At 40.8% G+C, this 20,575-nt stretch overlaps 1 protein-coding gene across 2 annotated transcripts in view; it reads left to right on the forward strand.

Annotated features, from left to right (window-relative positions):
• Positions 1-1,751: 1,751 nt before the first annotated feature.
• pav (kinesin family member pavarotti) overlaps positions 1,752-20,575 on the forward strand; it is a 28,540-nt gene continuing 9,716 nt past the window's right edge. The window contains exons 1-7 of one of the 2 annotated variants that reach the window (XM_076213913.1): positions 1,752-2,020; positions 6,957-7,122; positions 7,902-8,111; positions 10,451-10,644; positions 12,810-12,977; positions 14,593-14,692; positions 15,815-15,913. In XM_076213913.1, coding sequence (XP_076070028.1) covers positions 2,010-2,020; positions 6,957-7,122; positions 7,902-8,111; positions 10,451-10,644; positions 12,810-12,977; positions 14,593-14,692; positions 15,815-15,913 — 948 coding nt within the window. In that variant the 5' untranslated portion in view covers positions 1,752-2,009. Of the gene's footprint in view, positions 2,021-2,190; positions 2,342-6,956; positions 7,123-7,901; positions 8,112-10,450; positions 10,645-12,809; positions 12,978-14,592; positions 14,693-15,814; positions 15,914-20,575 lie in introns of those variants that run through there. The other variant, XM_076213912.1, reaches the window with a different exon arrangement.

The raw sequence follows: 20,575 nt of genomic DNA on the forward strand, positions 1-20,575 counted from the left end.
TTGATAGCGTATTGGTTTACGTCAATGTAACTTTGTTACGGGTTAGCTGTGTTCGAATCCTCGGCTCGTCCACGTTTCAATTTCCAATGGATGCCTCCTTTGAGCGACTCTCAGTCTCCTCTACGATAGTATGGAATTAAAAGTGATATGTGGTTGAAAAAGATGTTAATTGATCACTGGGAACGATTCAGTGTGTATGTATGTATATATGTATATATATATATATATATATATATATATATATACATATGTACATATATATATATATACATATATACACACACACAGGCATGACAGAATTGAGTAGACACAAAGAAAAATGCATTTCTGCTCTTATTTAATGCTTAATGTTATTCAAATTTACCTAATGTGTTATATTTACCTAGATTTATGTTTCAGATTACATACAAGATTAATCAAGCATGCCACAAACCAAAGGAGCAGTAGACCTATCTGAATTTCAGCGAGGTCGTATTGTGGGTCAATATGAAGGTGGACTTATTCAACGCCAAATATCTGAAAATCTGTCAATGCCCTTTTTACTGATCGTACAATTCACCAGCGAGGGCAAGAAGGGCACAAAACCTCGTTAAGGTCGCCCCGAGCCCTCAGAAAGAACCTTGCGTCTTGTCAAAAGAAATGTCGAAGAGGATCCATGTTGCAAGGCCTCTGACATAGCAGCACAAGCTGATGTCAGTCCCAGAACAGCTGTCAGGTATCTCCATAAGCTGGGTTACCATAGCAGAGTTGCAAGAAGGAAACCATTCCTTCGTCCAGCCAATATCAAGCGCAGATGGTGGAAAGACCTGTGGCCTTTTGGAACACTGTTATTTCTCTGATGAGTCACGATTCGCATTAGTTTCTGACAGTGAAAGAGTGTGGGTCTGGAGACTCTGCAGTCAAGAGTTTGACCTCAAAAGACTACAGCCAACAGCACTAGTGAAACATGGGGACATTTCAATAATGGTGTGGGGTGCAATTTGGAGTGATGGTCGATTAGAGCTTGTGGAGTTTCAAGGAAACATCAATTCAGGCTAATATGTTTCCATATTAAAGGAAGAACTCATTCCAATATTCTCCAGTGGTAGAATGAGTGAAAATGTCATTCTACTTATGGAATATGGAGCTCCTTGTCACTCTGCTCAAGCAATACAAAATTGGTTGAGCCAAAATGGGATAAGGAAACTTCCATGGCCAAGTCAGTCCCCAGATATGAACCCTATTCTCTTGAAAGAACTGCTCAAAGTAGATTACTCACTAACAAACAACTGCTCAAACTTATTCAAATAAAATGAAATAGATATGTAAGTACGTGTTCATTACATATGCATATCTAATAAGATTCTCAATAAAATGGAGTAAACTTTGTTCAAGTAAGTTTACATTTTCTTGATTGATAATGAAAACAGCATAATTTATGTTATTTGATATTATATTATAGAGCAAAATAACTGATATATCAGGCGTTGAAAAGGGCATATATGAATGAGGCCGTAACGTCTGGGAGTCGACAAAATTCTGAAATCTTAACGTCCGGGGTTAACAATATTCTGAGGCCAGAACGTCCGGGCACATATCCATTAATTAATTACGAATTTTGTTGATAACTTGCCTAGACTAAAACTTATATATTATTTATAACTGATGAAGGATTTCTGCAAAATACATATATCTATTTTTTAATGTTAAAACGATGTCGGAGTTTGATTACACCTTACATTCAAATGCATCGCTATTAGTTTTACTACTATTAAGAATTGTAATTCTTGTAATTTTATTTGAGTACCAATTAATCGTGATATAAATGTATATTTAGTCATATCTAACCAGTAAATACAGTTGTTGATATATATAGATACGCTGTAAAGTGAAAGTACGTCAGTTTTTTAAAGAAGTACGAATATGTTTACAGTTTATAAAACGAACAACACTGATTGGTAGAAATTCGTGCAAGTAGATTCAAAGTACCCGAAATATCATAACAGCGTCTTACCAGCTCCACCTTAGAGATGAAACCCGAGTAAGTAATTTCGGATTATGTGTCTATTTCTGTTCCCAATTTACTTTTATTTCACAAATAAGAACCTTTCCCTATGGATCTAAGTAGTAGTAAAATGTCCAAGATTCACTGGAACTGTTACTGTAGTTGTTTCCAGGCCGAGCTCCGTTGAATGATCGACGCCCCGTCACCGCCTCTTGTCATTCACTTAACATATGTAATTTTGTATTATCGTCAAATCATCCAGATCATAACACACGTCGAATAAGTGTGTCTAATCTCTTCTGGAGATCTCAACATTTTCGGCAGTCTTGACATGGGCTGGGAAGTTATAAAGCCGTGGTAATTATGATTTTTCAAAGTTTCTTAGACTTAGTCTTAGACCAAATTGCAAATTGTATCTTGGTTCATCAACTCTTCACTGTAACACACTTAGGGTCAGGTCCGAGTCAATATGGATCCCCTTTAATAGCTCACATGTATTATTACATATCTTAGTTTCTCAAATTTTAGCACTTGATATGTTATAACACAGACTTTGTATACTATTTTTGGTTTGAATGATTGGCAACAATGTTGGTGAATGAGTGTGTTATGCTCTCTAGGTGACAAACCTTTGATCAGTCTCGCTGCTCTATTGATAACTAATTGTATTTTTCTCTGTAGATAATTGGGTAGACAATAATTTAATATAAGGAATTGGAATACCAAGTCCAATAGTCAAGTAAAACATGATTGTGTACCAGCATTTTTGTAGTTTCATCATTAAGATACTTTCTCATAAACACTACATTTTTCAAGTGGTATCCAGATATTGAATATTCTCATAATTTTGTTTATTTGTTCTTTAAACAATAAGTTGCAATCTACCATTACTCCTAGGTTCTTTACATTTATTGTTTGCACCTTACCTTGGTGAAAGTAAAAGAGGTACAGTTCTCGGGGAATGTGTATGTTTTTACCTGATGATGATGATGATATGGTTTAACGTCACACACTCCTCCCTATCGGGAGGCTAGGAAGGTGCCCCTCACAGAGGGCTTTGTAGTGTGGAATTTAATGAACCATGCCCTTGGTTTCAACTTCGCCGTTGGCAGGATTCAAACCGCCTCATTTTGATCTTCGCTGCAAGTAATGACACCCTAACCCGCTCAGCCAGGAGAGGAATAATACTTATTGGGTCCTGTCTCCTATTCTCTAATTTTCTAATATACACAGACTCGTTTGTGTATGGTTCTAACTTAATCTATTTCTTCGATTTCCAGTTACCATATTTAGATCTGAACTTGTGTATTGTTTGAGCTTTGGCTGTATCACCTTCTAAGCTGTTCCATATACTTATACATCTATATGGACAGTAGTTGTATATGGATGATGTTGTGATTCATGAGGTGGAATGGGTGGGGGCTAAGGGATTTGTGTGAGAAAAATTTGATGCAGCCCGAAGGGATTTCTCCTTGTCTTCTCCTTTTCTGCATGAGGGGGAAGGGTGTTGCTGATTTAATGAAGCGGCCTTGTTGTAGATGTGCTGTGTCTTGTGACACTGTTTCTGACCCAGAGCAGTGGAGATTATGCAGGGATGACCTGTCATCCAGTAGGTGCCAAGATAAGAGGGTGGAGGGGAGTGGAATGTGATAGGGATGGAATGGGTGTGAATGGTTTTTATGCCTTTGTTTTTTGGCTACCTCCCTTATAAGGGGGGGAAAAGCCTTTTGTATATGTATTTGGAAAACTGCATTTCTTCACATCCTTTCAACATGTGGTCTTTCTTAATTTACTCCCATGACCTCTTAAAGCCCTCCCATCTTTAATCAGGAGGCCTCTTCTATCAATGCAATCTATCTCCTTAAGGAACCTGAACACTAATCATGTCACCTCTTTCTCTTCGATCTTTCAAAGTTGGCAGACCCAGTACTTTTAGTCTTTCCTAATATGGTTTATCTGCTGGGTTGGGTACCAGTTTGGTTGCTGCCCTTTGTATTCTCTCAATTTTGCTTATATCCTTCACTGTTTGGCGACCATACTACTGATGCATATTCTAGTCTTGGATGTATCAGGGTTTCGGTGATTTTTTTCATCAGCTTTTCATCCATATCATGGAATACCTTTTTAAAACTTCTGCTGTAATCCATGCATCTCTCCCACAATCCTGTTGATAGGTCTGTCAGGTGACAGGTTGCCCTTTATCAAGACTTCCAAGTCTCTCTCTTCTTTAGCTTTTGTAATGTGTTCACTTCCTAAAGAATAGTTCATGGATGGCCTTTTGCCACCATTACCCATTTCCAGTACTTTACATTTTTTTTGTATTGAACTTCATTTCCCATTCTTGGCTCCATGCATAAATAGTATCTAGATCTTTTTGCAATATTCTACTGTCTTTATTTTTCACTATTCTCATGATTTTTGCATCATCTGCAAACATCTTGGCATAGCTTGTTCTTCGTTCCATCATGTAATTAACAGACAAGAAACATTATTGGTGTAAGCACTGAATCTTGTGGAATTTTACTCATTACTGCTCTCCAGCTTGACATCTTGTCCTTTACTACTGTCCTCACGTATCTTTTCTTCAAAAAGTCTTTAATCCATTCAAATAGTTTGACTCTGAGTTACTTTATCAGATGCCTTCTCTAGATCCAGGTACATGCAGTCCACCCACCTCTCACTCTTGCAGTATATCAATCACTCGAGTAAAAGCTTAAAAGGTTTGGCACACGTGACCTTCCAGATCTGAAAACAGAATGACTGTCTGTCAGAATTTTCATCTTTTCATCAGTTGCTGCAATTATGTCCGATTGTTATTGCATTTGTCAAAAGCATGTGTGTTTCCCCTTGAAGCTCTTCAAAATTTACATACATATATCAAAGGCTTTTTCCCCCTTACACAGGAGGTAGCCAAAAGACAAGGCATAGAAACCACTCTCACCCATTCCATCCCCTACATACTCCACTCCCCTCTACCCTCTTCCCTCCCTCTTATCTTGGCACCTCCTGGATGACTGGTCATTCCTGCATCTTGTCCACTGCCCTGGGTCAGAAGCAGTGTCGCAAGACACAGCACATCCACAGCAAGACTGCTTCATTAAATTGGCAATCCCCCCTCTCCATCCCTTCATGCAGAAAAGGAGAAGACGGGGAGAAATCCCTTCAGGCTGTATCAATTTATTTTTCTTACATACTCCCTCACCCACCACCCACTCCCCCTCATGCATCACAGCATATTAAGATGGGATAATAATTTTCTTCTCATCTGGTGGGCTGAATACACCATTGTACTGGTGCTTAAACATTTTGGCTCTCCATTTTCTTTTAGGAGTGGGGCCGTGGCAGATGTGGTCATGAGTTTCTTCTTGGTGAAGGAATAGAAGAATTTGCTGTTCTTGTGGATGTTTGCTATTGTTTTAGATTCTTTCTGATTCCTTTGCTCTTTGTGTGGTAGGTTGAGGTTTTGTTCTATACTAGAGGTCTATTTTTAGTTTGTTCATGCTATATGGATGTGATGTCTAAGTAAGCTTTACTCTTATTTTGGATCTCTGCTTCAATAAGGTTCTCCTACACCAGGGGTCTGTTTCCTTGGCTTGTTCTTTTGAGTTCTGTGGGGTACATTGTTCATGCATCTCGCCATGAAGGCGTCCAGAGATTCCTCTGCCTTTTTATCTATGAAAAGGGTCATCCAGTCAATTTCAAGTTTCCTTCTTAAGTTGCCCCTGTTAATTTCTTCACTGTAGTTGAGGACACTGAGTGAGGAATTTATATGCTGGATTGTGGCTGTCCATTGCCTTGGGGGTGTTGGAAGGTTGTTTGTGTAGATTTTAATGAGGTGGTCAGCCAATGTTCAGAGTGGACTAGCTCAAAGTTGTTGCTTAGTGCCAGGTCTAGTGTGTCGTTGCCTCTGGTGGGCTCTTCAATGAACTGGGCTAGGTAGCTGTTTTCAATGATGGATTTAGTTCTTTTGCTTGATGTTTCTCATCCCTGAGTCCTCCATAAATTTTTGTTGATGCTCATGATATGCATGGTAAACTGAAGTCCTGTGTGATGAAAACCTCCATGGATGGGGTTGGCAAATTTTGCAGAAGTGCCCATATCTTTGTTGTTACTTCCCTGAATTTTTCTTCGCTGGTGTTTAATGGCCTATAAATGGTTAGTATGAGGGTGTCTTCTCTTCACATGTATATACATATACCAGTGCAGTTTTGGTCTCCATCCTATAGAATGGATATTCAATAGAATTAGTGCAGAGGAGAATGACCAAAATTATGCAAGGTCTTGCAAATTTATTATACGAAGGCAGGTGTAGGCATCTTAACTTGTGGCACACTAGGTAGCATGCTGGTTGCTTTTGCTACTTTGAGTAGAAACAACTTCAATTATAATATTCTAGACTTCTGTAAGAACATCTCAACAATGTTTCTAACATTTGGATATGTTGAAGTTCTCTTAGTTCATCATTCAGCTCCTCACTATATGACACAAGTAATTTGACATTTGGAAATTCGAAAAAGAAAAGATTGTAATTGAAGTTGTTTCTGCTCAGACAAAGTAACAAAAGCAAATAACATGCTAGACTAGTGTGCCACCACTCTGGAAAGATGAAGAATGTAGGGTGATCTAATAGAGGTATTCAAATAGGTGAAGGGCTTTAACAAGGGTGATGCAGGCTAGGTCATCATAAGACAGCAGGGCAGGAGTCATAGTAATGTATGTAAATGGGCAAATTTAGGATAAAGGAGGAAACCGGTAAGAATTGGTTTACCAAGAGTGGTTAACAAATGGAATAGACTTGGTAACCATTTAGCGAGTGCTGAAACAATTATTTTTAGAGAAGATTAGATAACTTTATGGATAGGGATGACAGGTGATAATGGACATGCAACTGTCTAGTGTAGGCCTTATGGTTCCTTGCACTCTCCTCCATTCATATGTCCTTGTTTTGAAAGGTTTCACAATTGTCCAACAGGCGCAACAAGACACCAGCCCTTAGAAAGCCTCCCATAAGGCCCAAGACAGTAGAAAGGGAGAGGATCTCTGAGCGGGACCCTGTGCAGGTGTATTGTCGTATTAGGCCTCCAGACAGCCTCCAGGAAGGAACGTGTGTAGAGTTGGTTGATTCACGCACAGTCAAGGTAAGGATATTGTGTGGAACTTAAGTTTTGTGTATGAAAATATTAGAGGTAACTCATTACTTGTATATTCAGACAGTTTGGATAACTACATAGAGTCACACAATTGTGTTCATATTGCAATTATCATTAGATATAATTGGTTCTCTCTCTGTCTCACCCTCTCCCTGTCTTTATCTCTTGCTTTCTCTCGCATTTCATTAGTACATTGGTGGCATAATTGGAAATGTGCAGGTCTTGTAGCTTTAGTCATGGGTTTCAGTTCTGTACTTTTCCAAATTGTATCAATGACTGTTATCTGCCCTAACAGTTTTAAATGCCTAGGGCAAAAATAACAAGTTTGGTCATAGCTCTGCACCATCTGGCATATGCTCTTCACCTTTGTTCTTTCTATGAATCTATCACTTGTAGCTCTTTTGTTTTATTTATTTTATTATTATTATTAGTAGTAGTAGTAGTAGTATTTTCAATCTTTTACTTTTTCCCTTCTTTTCTTTATCTTTCTCTAGTGGGATTTTCCACCAAGGTTAGAGATCTGGTCATTATCACTTAGATATGATACTAGAAGCAATTTCTCTTTTCTACCTCTCCTCCCTCTTGAAAGGTTTATTTGTCCTCCCTATTTCTCTCTCTCTCTCTCTCTCTCTCTCTCTCTCTCTCTCTCTCTCTCTCTCTCTCTCTTTCTCCCCCCCCCCCCCCCATACAGGACATGGTTGGCTGTTACAGTCTACTACTGACATTAACTCCTGTAACTATAAACACTAATTATTTTAAATTTCCAGCTTGTTCCACCAGAGTCTTCCATTGCATTTCGAAATGGAGTTGCAAAGGAACAATCCTACCGGTTCCAGGAGGTATATGGATTCCAGTCCATCCAGAAAGAGGTCTTTGACAGTGTCGCCAAACCTTTGGTGGTAGATGTTCTTAATGGCAAAAATGGACTCCTTTTTGCTTATGGTGTAACTGGATCTGGAAAGACATACACAATGTTGGTGAGTCCTTAGTTATCATTTGGCTAAAGTAATTTTGTATATTTATTGTTGTCATTCCCTAAACTGTCATTCCCTAAACAGCCCCATCTCCCAAAGGAACACTGTGCCTGAAACAGGGTTTTCCCACAAATCCTTTATATAGTGTATATTGTTTTGTTGGCATGTGATATTGTGTACAATGCGGTCTTCCATATTGTGTTGTATAGCTTGGGTTGAAGTGTTGCATCATAGATGGTTATCTGCAATGCAGTCATCCAGCTATGTATATTTGTTGAATAAAGGGGTATTTGGACTTAACACAGTTGATGGGTCAGACTTATGGCCGTACTTTTAAACCTTCTACCAGCTCTGGTTAATGCTATTTACCATTAGAAGGTAGAGGTTTACCTCATGTTCTAGTTAAGTGTATTTGGCTTATCAGCATATCTATAAAACCTACCAATATTTGTTGTAATTATAATTAACAAAGTTAACAGACTTATTCTTTCTAATGGTAGAAAGTGATTGCCAGGGCTGGCAAAAAGGTTTAAAAGTATGACCATCAGGGTTTATGACTTGGAATCCTGAAAGCTACAATAATTTTAGTTGCATAATCTGAACAGACAGGGTGAGGGATCATTCCTTTGCATGCATTGTCTGGTATCAATGTGGTGAGGAGATTAGCTCAGGTCTCCTGTTTTCTTAGCTCTGGGTACCCATGTTCACAATCTACATTCTACCTCCACTCCTCCCTTTCCTGTCACATTCGCACCCACGTATCTAAAACTATCCATTTCCTCCAGTCTCTCCCTTGCTACTCACTTCCAGTCTACTGCCACTTTCTCCCCTTGTACATCTCATCACCTTACTTTTACCCACATTTATCTTCAACTTCCTTCTTTTGCACACCTTCCCAAATTCTGTCACTAACTTTCTCAGTCTCTCCTCTGATCCTGCCACCAGTGCAGTGTTGTCGGCAAACAACAACTGTTTTATCTCCCACTTTTCTCCATTTTCTTTAACCATCTCCAACCCCTGACCCATTACCCTTCATTTACCTCTCACACCACCCCATCCATGTATGAATTGAACAGCCAAGGTGACATAACACATCCCTGGTGAAGTCCCACCTTTACCTCAAACAACTCGCTCTCTCCATTTTGGATTCTAACACAGGCTCTACTACTCTCGTAAAAACTTTTGATGGCTCTTAACAGCTTCCCTCCTATCCCATATATCTACAATACCCAGAGTGCCTTCCTGTCTACCCTGTCATAAGCCTTTTCCAAATCCATCCACCTAATAAATAACAATATTATATAGCTACTGTACCAAGATTTAGGACATGGTTGTATGATCTGTTTATTTACAGTCGTGCTAATTACCAACAACTGATGATCTTAATTGTGTTTAGTTAACCCATTCAACTCCGATGACAAGATGTCTTGTCATTTGGTCAAATAAAACAAAAAATCATAAAACACCAAAAAATTTGATCAAACACCAGAAAAATATGACGTCAATCCTCGATTGACGTCATATTTTTCTGGTGTTTGATCAAACATTTTGGTGTTTTATGATTTTTTGTTTTATTTGACCAAATGACAAGACATCTTGTCATCGGAGTTGAATGGGTTAATATTGGCATAAGTAAAAAAATTTGTCCCATAGTTTATTGTTTCTATAATTTATAAAGCATTTGGCCTCATTTTGAGATGATCAATATGTGATACTGACAACTCAGTGCAATCTTCAAAACACCTTTAATTGCTTTGTACCTCATGTTGCTGGTGAAGTCAGCATATCCAGGGCATATCAGAAATCTTAATTAATTTCTCGATATTGATGTGGCCACATGCTTTCAAAATTGTAGGTGTGATAAGATATGGTACAATATTAACTTAAAAAAAAAGCAAAAAGGAAAACAAAGTGGCGTTATGTTAATTTATATGCTGTTTGTATTTTTATTTATTTGTCCATCCAAATATGTTACTTGTTGGTCTTTAGCATGACCCTATCTAGATGGTAACATATGATGTCCAGACAACGTTCTGACAGTCTTGGACAATGTCCTTATGGTACCTTGAATCTCAATACTGATGCAGCCAAATACTTTAAAACATGTACAATAAAATTAGCACAAATATTTTATTTATGCCAGTATTAACTAAAAATGATGAATATCATTGGAGTTAATGGTAGTTGTCAGGAATTAGTGTGGCTCTTTATTTATAAATGTTATGTTAAACACATGGAACCTATAGACAAATGGCTTTAACAGACCAGTAGTCCCCCCTTTAGTCCGTATTTTCTGGGTTCATCTGTATATACACACACTTGTATCAAATTTTCTTTTGCAGGGATCTTCCCAAGATGGAGGTATTGTCCCCCGCACCTTAGATGTGGTTTTTAACAGTATCCATGATTGCCAAGCTAAGAAGCATGTCTTCAAGGCAGACAAGATGAATGGATTTGAGATTCAGTCAGAAGAGGATGCCAAAATGGATAGAATCCGATCTGAAGCAGTGGCTAGAGTAACCAGGGCTCGGGCAAGGTAAGTTCACTTATTGTATGTATGGGTTTTGGCAAAAAGTAGGATTTTTTTTGGAGGGGGGCTTTTATGGATTTAGGGAAGGCTTATGACAGGATGGACAGGAAAATATTATCAGGGGGGTGGTTGTTGCACATATATGGCCAAACCATTAGGAGGGGAAAAATCTGAGCCTTACTTTTGATACTCTTTCACACACATTAAATACCTGATAGTGAATACAAACATACTAAAATCTGTAGTAAGCCCAAATTTTGGACAGCAGAAGGAAACTAATCAGTCTACAAACAATTCTCAAGGACACTTGACTGCTTGTACACCATAGTTCCCAACAATCTAGAAAATTGACATCCAACAAATTAATACATTGAGAATAATATCAGGAAGATCTAAAACCTCCTTAGTAGAATATGCATTCAGAAACAAAATTCTCTCATGGAAATGGTTAGAACAAGAGCCCTCCACCCTGCTCACCCATCTCATGACATTACACAAATCTATCATATACCAAGCGCTTCTTCCACCTTGAGGTAGCCAAGTCAAAGGCACACACCCACTCCCACCTTGTTCCATTCCCAACCACCACCCATGTTTTCCTCTTTTCTTGGCTCCTCATGGATGAAGGATCATCCCTATTTCCTGCCCACTCCACTGCTATAGTTGGAAGCAGTGCAGCAAAACATAGCATATCCATAGCAGGGCTGTTTCACTTACATGGTCACACCTCCCACCCCACTCCTTTTTTCTTTTTCTTCTTCTTCTTCTTCCCTCTCATATGGAAAATAGAGAAGATGAAAAATTCCTTTGGGCTGCATCAAAATATCCATAATCATCCTCCACTTACCCCAGAAATTCCCTTTCTTGATCAAAATATCTCTCACTCCATCCATTGATTTCATCCTTGGTCATCCCTTCAAGTTTACTCCATCCACCTCTGCTTTCCACATTCTCTCTCTCTCTCTCTCTCTCTCTCTCTCTCTCTCTCTCTCCCTCCCTCCCCCCCTCCCTCCCCCCCTCCCTCTCTCCCAACTTTCATTAGCCTTATCTGCCATCTTCCTTTCCACTCCCACTCTCATCCTCACCTCATCATTTCTGACCCAACCTTGTAACCCCTGCCATACTTCTCAGACATTTAAATTTGTCCTTTCTGTCTCTTATATTCAAAGTCCCCATCCCATACAGTGTCATAGGCACAAGCACCTCTACATATAATCTCTTTGCATCCATTCTCAGACATCTATTTCTTGTGACACTTTTAAGTCGCCCAAGTCTTTTACTTCTCTCAATCTACAATTTACCTCCACCCCCACACCTCCATTTTCTGCCACCTGCAACCCCAAACATTTAAAATTGTCCACTTCCTCCAGGCTCCCTCCTTTAAGTCTCACTGCCATCCTCTCACCTTGTACATCTCGTTACCTTAATTTTACTCACATTTACCCTCAATTTTCTTTTACCACATACCTAACAAAACCCAGTCACCAGCTGCTTTGATCCTTTCTCCGATTCTACCATAAATGCAATGTCGTTCGTAAACAACAACCGGCTCACCTCCCACTTCTCTCCACTATTTCTGACCATCTCCAGTCCGCTGCCCATCAACCTCACATTTATCATCCATACCAACCCATCCATGTACCAATTGAACAGCCATTGTTCTAAGGCACAACCTTGATACAGCCCCACCTTTACCTTCTCCTCCATTATCATCTCTTCATCTGCACCTTTTACCTTTTCTTCTCTACCTGATTCACCTCCTCTTCCTCTCTAATTTCTTTCCAAAACATTTTTTTTATTACTTTCAAAATTTTCTGTCATCTCTTACCCTATTTCACATCTGCTCTCCTGTTTGCCTCCTTTATCTTATGCTTTACTTCCTTTCTTTTCTTCGTACCTCTCATATGATTCTTTTGTTTTATTTTGTATCCAGACAAGAACACAATATTTCTTCCTTGAGTGACTTATGGGCCAGTTCATTGGTTGTTTCCAGTTTCTTAGGGCATCCAATTGATTGGGAAAGGAGAGTTCATTTGTGTTTACAAAATGGACAATCTGATCAGAGAAATTCTTGTATATTGTTGACCTGAGTTTTGCTACGACTGTTTGAGAAAGTTTGTTAACGATGTTTTTTTTTTTTCTTTTCTTTTCTTTTCTTTTCTTTTCTCCAGGCGTGATGGCAACAGCTCTCAGGACAGCTCACAACGGATTCCAGATCAGTCCAAGATCAGTTGTCTTGATGAAGATAATATGTTTGCCATTTTTGTGTCATATATTGAAATCTACAACAATTACATCTATGATCTACTTGATGATACCTTTGAAGCTACCATCAACAAGTAAGGATTATACTCAATCAGCACCGTTTCTTGGCATTGCCTGGGGAAAAATTACAATATCTAACCTAACCAGACCTAAGGAGATTCTTTTACAGCTCTAATTTAGAAGCCCTCCCTGGCCTGCCCTTGGCTGGGGGCTTGTAGGAACCCATTATCTATGGGACTGCTCGGACAGACAGTCTAGGGAACAACAGCAACGACACCCTATTATCTACGTGACACTCCTTAGATTGCAGGTGTTATGGTATACATCCAACAGTAATTTGGCACTATCCCCCCCCCTTTTTTTTTCTCTCTCTCTCTCTCTCTCTCTCTCTCTCTCTCTCTCTCTCTCTCTCTCTCTCTCTCTCTCTCTCTCTCTCTCTCTCTCTCTCTCTCTCTACTGGGCATTTGTCTGTATGCCCTCCCCCCACTTCTTATTCTACTATCTCCTGGCACCCCTTAGAATACATGCTAAGTATGAGTTATAAAAACTTGTATCATTATATTTCATTTAATACCCTGTGGCCAAATGTGGCCAAACCATCCCACTAATCTTTCATCAGCCCTATCTGCCAGCTGCCTTTTCACCCCCCCCCCCACTCTCCTCCTTTCTTTGTAAGCCCTACCATATTTTTCAGACACTTTGTCTCAAACACATTGAAACTTCAGTCTCTTAAATTCCAAGTCTGCACCCCATACAGTGTCATAGGTGTGATTTATCTATATACAGTGAGTCCTCCTTATACCGTAATTCTTTATCTGGTAAATTCAGTTACGGTATTTGGTAATTACTACCATCGATTTTATTTACGGTAAGAAAAATTCACAGATACGGTATCCGCTCGTGTTTTGTTTACACCGTACCATAGCGCCACCACGCCGTGCAGCCACCACAACAATTAGTCTCTTCCCGCATTCGGTATATGGTAATTTAAATTTGCGGTAAGGTTTTCAGGAACACATATGTACTGTATAATGAGGACTTACTGTACCAAGGGCTTTTTCCCCCTTAGCAGGGAGGTAGCCAAGTCAAAAGGTATATACCCATCCCCACCCATTCCACTCCCAGCCTTTCCTCACCCTCATCTTAGTTCCTCATGGATGACGGATTATCCCTGTATCCCCCCCACTGTCTCTTCTATTTTCCTCTTCTGAAGTATAACTGGCACAAAAGTTACATAAACCAAGGGTTCCCTGACAAGGGAGGTACTCAAAGTCACAAGGCATAATTCCACTCCCACCTATTTCATCTCCACCCATTACTCCCCACGCACTCCACTCCCATTCACCACCCCTCCCTCCCTTCTTCCCTTCCTCCCTTCCTCCTTCCCTCCCTCTTTTCCAGGGAGTTGATTAATTAAAATGGCCTTATACCATTGACACATGGTAAAGCCTGAGAGGAAAGTCAGTCCGTTTGCTTCATAACTATGGTGTCATGATCCACTGAGAGAAGGCAAAACACCTAAAATAACAATAACACCTGGAGGCCTACCTCTCTCCCAACTGAATAAAATAATCTGGCAGCAAAAATGATATACCCAGTGACAGTAAGGCACAAATAGATTAATTAAACAAAATGCATGCGGTGTTTATTTACAAGTCTGTTGATCCTTCACAATATTTCAATTTTCAGGGTTCGTCAAACCAAGATCTTGCGTGAGGATGAAAACCATAACATGTATGTGCATGGCTGCAATGAAATTGAAGTTAAGACACCAGAGGAAGCTATGGAGGTAAGATTTGACTGAGTTGAAGAATACACCCAATTTACATCCATCCCACACCCATTCAATCGCCCCCCATCTTAACTCCTTGTGGTGGAAAGATCTGTCAGATAGGGTAGATAAAAAAAGTGCTGAGATTGTTTGGGCATATGAAAGAATGAATGAAGATCAGGAGACTACTGCCAGTTACCTAAAGGCAAGAGAGACCAGGGGCAACAGATTGATGAGTGATGAAAGACTGGCAAAAAGAGTGTGGAAAGTAGGATTGGGTGGGATGCATTTTAAAGGAAGACCAAGAACAAATAGGATGGACAGGGTGAAAGCACACAGGATGCAAGAGGAATGTATGTCCAGCAAGGAAGAAAGTGTGCCAAAGATAGGAGTGAATGGAAAGTGGTTGTAAATGGATGAAGAAATGACAAAGCCCAACAGGATGTTCTTGTCTGTTTAAACTCTTGAGTGGATGAATTGGGGAGGGGTTCACCATGTAATAAAGTGGTGGGGGTAAATCAACTCTTGCTGTTAGAGGCCTGATGTAGAAGTGGTCTCACTGCATTACCTTTGACCTGATCACTGGTAGAAGACATAGATGACCCTACATCCATAAGGTGGTAGGATGGGAGGGGTGATAAATGTGTTTTGGATAGGCGTAGGGTGTGTATATGTATGTATTAAACCACTCCTATTCTAAGGCCTTGTGACACTGCTTCTGACCCAGGGCAGTAGGTGAGATGCAGGGATGACCTGTCATCCAGGAGGTGCCAAGATAAGAGGGAGGGGAGGGGAGTATGATAGGGATAGAATGGGTGGGAGTGGTTTTTATGCCTTTGTTTTTTGGCTACCTCCCTGATAAGGGGGGGGAGGGAAGCCTTTGGTATGTATGTATTCTAAGGGTTACAAGGTCTTTTGGTATGCATGCATGTAGCTATGTATGATCTTTAGTTATTGGTGGCTGCCACTTGCTCTGGCTATTTGAACTCAGAGTGAAGGGAAAGGCTGTTCATTCTCTATCAGTGTCTACAAATTTTCCACTACTTGTTTCATGTAAGGAGACTAGCAGAATTGTTTGGCATTAACTATAACATACAAATTTTATATTTCAGGTAGTAAAACTTTACTTCTTGTTTACAGATAATGCAGAAAGGACAGAAACGTCGTAAAATGGCACACACAAAACTGAACATGGAATCATCACGATCACATTCTATATTCACCATTCGAGTTGCACAGGTAATATTTGAGCCCCTTTTTTGTTTCTATTTATGCGGTCCTTTTCTTCAGGTACCTTCCAATCCAAACATTAGTAAAAGAGGTGTGGAAGGCAGAGGTGGAGGGAGTGAACTTAAGGGGATGGATGGATGAGGTAAATGGGGCATTGTGCAAGAGGGGAATGTCTGTTAAGCAAGGAAGGGAGAAGGCAGGAGATAGAGGTGAGTGGAGACTGGCCATGTGATGCAAAGAAGGGTGGGGGGGTAGGGAGTGGTTATGTATGAATGGTATTTTGATCCAGCCCAAAGGGATTTCTTCCCCTCTTCTCATTTTCTCATTTTTAATCCCACAAGGCATTTACTTGCTTCTCTCAATGTACATTTTACCTCCACTCCTCTCTTTCCTGCCACATTTGCACCCAAGTATCTAAAATTATCTTCCAGTCTCTCTCCCTTAATACTCACTTCACGTCTGCTGCCACTTTCTCCCCTTGTGCATCTCATCATCTTACTTTTTACCTACATTTACCTTCAACTTGTTAAGTGTAGTTGGGAAGGCTTATGGGAGGATCTTGATTGAGAGGATTAGGAGAGGAACAGAGGGAGTAATTGGTGAGGAACAGTGTGGATTTAGGACGGGTAGAGGTTGTGTACATCAGATTTTTGTGGTAAGACAGATATATGAGAAAGCTATAGGAAAGGGGAAGGATGTTTTTTGGGCTTTTATGGATCTGGAAAAGGCTTATGATAGGGTAGACAGAAAGGCACTGTGGGAGGTTACGCAGGTATACGGGATAGGAGGAAAGCTTCTTGGAGCTGTCAAGAGTTTTTATGAGAGTAGTAGAGCTTGTGTCAGGATTAGAAATGGAGAGAGTGAGTGGTTCAAGGTAAAGATGGGACTTTGTGAAGGATGCGTTATGTTGCCCTGGCTATTCAACTTATACATGGATGGGGTAGTGCGAGAGGCAAATGCAAGGGTAGTGGGTCAGGGATTGGAGATGGTTAAAGAAAATGGAGAAAAGTGGGAGATGAGCCAGCTGTTGTTTGCGGACGACTCTGCGCTTGTGGCAGGATCGGAGGAGGAACTGAGGAAGTTGGTGACAGAGTTTGGGAGAGTATGTGATAGAAGAAAGCTAAAGATAAATGTGGGTAAAAGTAAGGTGATGAGATGTACAAGGGGTGAAAGTGGTAGTAGACTGGAAGTGAGCATTAACCCCTTCCATACGGTGCCGCACACATAGGCGTCATGAGGAGCAAGTGGATTCGCGACGCTGCCATATTGGCGTCTTGATTATATTTATTGTAGTCGCCCCTGTGTTTTTACATTCTCCCTAATCTGCTCTAAATCCCATTCTCTGTGGTTTTCAAAATTCACGGGTGAAAGAGAGAACAATCGATATAAGCCGTGACTATATTTTATGATGCGAGTATTATTACAACACGTCGTACGGCTGGCATTGGCTGCTGCCCGCGAGATTTAAGTCCCGTAGTGAAGTGGTTAATGGTGAGCGACTGGAGGAAGTGGATAGTTTTAGATACTTGGGTGCAAATGTGGCAGGAAAAGGTGGAGATAGAATGTAGATTGAGAGAAGCGAGTAAATGCCTTGGTGGAGCAAAGAGTGTAATGAGGAATAGACATTTGGGAATGGATGCTAAGAGGAGACTGTATGAAGGAGTGATTGTGCCAACAGCACTGTATGGGGCAGAAACATGGAACATAAGAGAGGAAGAGAGAAGGAGTTTGAATGTGTTTGAAATGAGGTGTCTGAGAAGTATGATGGGGGTTACTAGGCTAGATAGAGTGAGAAATGAGGAGGTGAGGAGGAGAATAGGGGTGGAAAGGGAGTTGGGAGATAGGGTTGATGAAAGAGTATTAGGATGGTTTGGACACATGGAAAGAATGAGTGAAGAAAGACTAGTAAAAGAGGTATGGAAGGCAGATGTGGAGGGCGTGAACATGAGGGGACGTCCTAGGATGAGGTGGATGGATGGGGTGAAGGGGGCTTTGGGGAAGAGGGGAATGTTTGTTGAGGAAGGACGGGATAGGACAGAAGACAGGGGTAAATGGAGAATGATTGTATATGGATGATGTTGTGATGCATGAGATGGAATGGGGGGTGAGGTAGTATGTGTGAGCAAAATTTGACGCAGCCCGAAGGGATTTCTCCCCGTTTTCTCCTTTTATGCAATGGGGGACGGAGAGGGGGGGGGGGGTTGCCGATTTAATGAAGTGGCCTTGCTGTGGATGTGCTGTGTCTTGTGACACTGCTTCTGACCCAGGGCAGTGGACAAGGTGCAGGGATGACCCGTCATCCAGGAGGTGCTAAGATAAGAGGGGGTGTGGAGTGTATTCAGGGATGGAATGGGTGAGAATGATTTTATGCCTTTTCCTTTTTGGCTACCTCCCTTGTAAGGGGGAAAAAAGCCTTGGTATATGTATGTATGTACCTTCAACTTCCTTCTTTTGCACACCTTCCCAAACTCACCAACTTCCTCAATCCCTCCTCTGATCCTGTCACCAGCGCAGTGTCTTCAGTAAATAACAAATGGATTATCTCCCACTTTTCTCCATTTTCTTTAACCATCTCCAATCCCCGACCCTTTTCCCTTGCATTTACCTCTTGCACCACCCCATCTATATATAAATTGAACAGCCAAGGCTACATAACACATCCCTGGCAAAATCCCACCTTTACCTCAAACCACTCACTCTCCATTTCTAACACAGGCTCTACAACTATCGTAAAAACTCTTGACTGCTCTTAATAGCTTTCCTCCTATCCCATATATCTGCAAAACCTCCCATAGTGCTTTCCTGTCTATCCTGTCATAAGCCTTTTCCAAATTGTTAAAGGCCCCAAATAAATCCTTACCTTTTCTTAAAGCTTTCTCACGTATCTATCTTATCCACACAACCCCTACCTCACCTAATCCCACACTATTCCTCTCCTAATCCTCTCAATCAAAAACCTCCCATAAACCTTCCCAACTACTCAACAAACTGTTCCCTCTGCAACTACTACACTCACTCATGTCCCCTTTTCCCTTGTAAAGTGGAACTGTACAAGCATCCAGCACTCTACCCTCTATTAGACATACATTAAACAACCTCACCAGCCACCCCACCATCACTGTACCTCCCTTTTTTTAGACACTCCACATGACACCCATCATATATACAGTGAGTCCTCCTTATACGGTAATTCTTTATCCGGTAAATTCACAGTTAACCTCTTCACTCTGGGGCACATCACACGTCTGGCAGCATTAGCTGCCCGACGTGCGATGTTGCGTCATAATAATCGAATCGCATTATAAAAAATAAAGTCAGTGCTCAATCGTTTGTTCTCTTTCACCCATGTATTTTGGTAACCATAGAAAATTGATGAAGCCAGTTTAGAGAGAATGGAGATTACCTAGGTACGACTACAATAAATATAATCAAGATGCCGACGTCGGCATCATCGAGTACCCACTTGCTCCTTATGCCACCTACGTAAGCGTCACCGTATGGAAGTGGTTAAGGTATTTGGTAATTACTACCCTCGATTCTATTTACGGTAAGAAAAATTCACAGATATGGTATCTGCTAGATATTTTGAAGAGGAAAGAGCAGTGAGAAGGTACGTCTGCCATATCCTATTATTACATGTTATAATGGGTTTGGTATACGGTAATTTTAAATTGCAGTAAGGTTTTCAGGAACACATATGTACCGTATAATGAGGACTTACTATGTGTGTATATATATATATATATATATTATTATTATTATTATTATTATTCATACAGTCCTCTCCTTATATGCAAAGGGGGACGGAGAGGGGGGGTCGCCGATTAAATGAAGCGGCCTTGCTGTGGATGTACTGTGTCTTGCGACACTGCTTCTGACCCAGGGCGGTGGGCAGGGTTCAGGGATGACCCGTCATCCAGGAGGTGCTCAGATGAGAGGAAGGGTGGGAGGGGTGTGGAGTGTATTTAGGGATGAAATGGGTGGGAGTGTTTTTATGCCTTTCCCTTTGTGGCTACCTCCCTTGGAAGGGGGAAAGAGCCTTGGTATATGTATGTATGTATTCATACAGTCTCCTCTTAGCATCCATTCCCAAATTTCTATTCCTCATTACACTTTTTAAACCACCAAGGCATTTACTCGCTTCTCTCAATCTACATTCTACCTCCACCTTCACTCCACCTTTTCCGGCCACATTTGCACCCAAATATCTAAAACTATCCACTTCCTCCAGTTGCTCTCCCTTAATGCTCACTTCCAGACTACTGCCACTTTCACCTCTTGTACATCTCATCACCTTACTTTTACCCACATTTGCCAACAGCACTGTATGGAGCAGAAACATAGAACATAAGAGAGGAAGAGAGAAGGAACTTGAATGTGTTTGAGATGAAGTGTCTGAGAAGTATGATGGGGGTTACAAGGCTTGATAGAGTGAGAAATGAGGAGGTGAGGAGGAGAACAGGGTTGGAAAGGGAGCTGGGAGATAGGGTGGATGAAAGAGTATTAGGATAGTTTGGACACATGGAAAGAATGAGTGAAGAAAGACTAGTAAAGGAGTTATGGAAGGCAGATGTGGAGGGAGTGAACATGAGGGGACGTCCTAGGATGAGATGGATGGATGGGGTGAAGGGGGCTTTGGGGAAGAGGGGAATGTCTGTTGAGGAAGGACGG

Source organism: Oratosquilla oratoria, chromosome 32 (assembly GCF_046742065.1).
Source record: "Oratosquilla oratoria isolate Oo_2021 chromosome 32, ASM4674206v1, whole genome shotgun sequence".
Lineage (NCBI taxonomy): Eukaryota > Metazoa > Arthropoda > Malacostraca > Stomatopoda > Squillidae > Oratosquilla > Oratosquilla oratoria.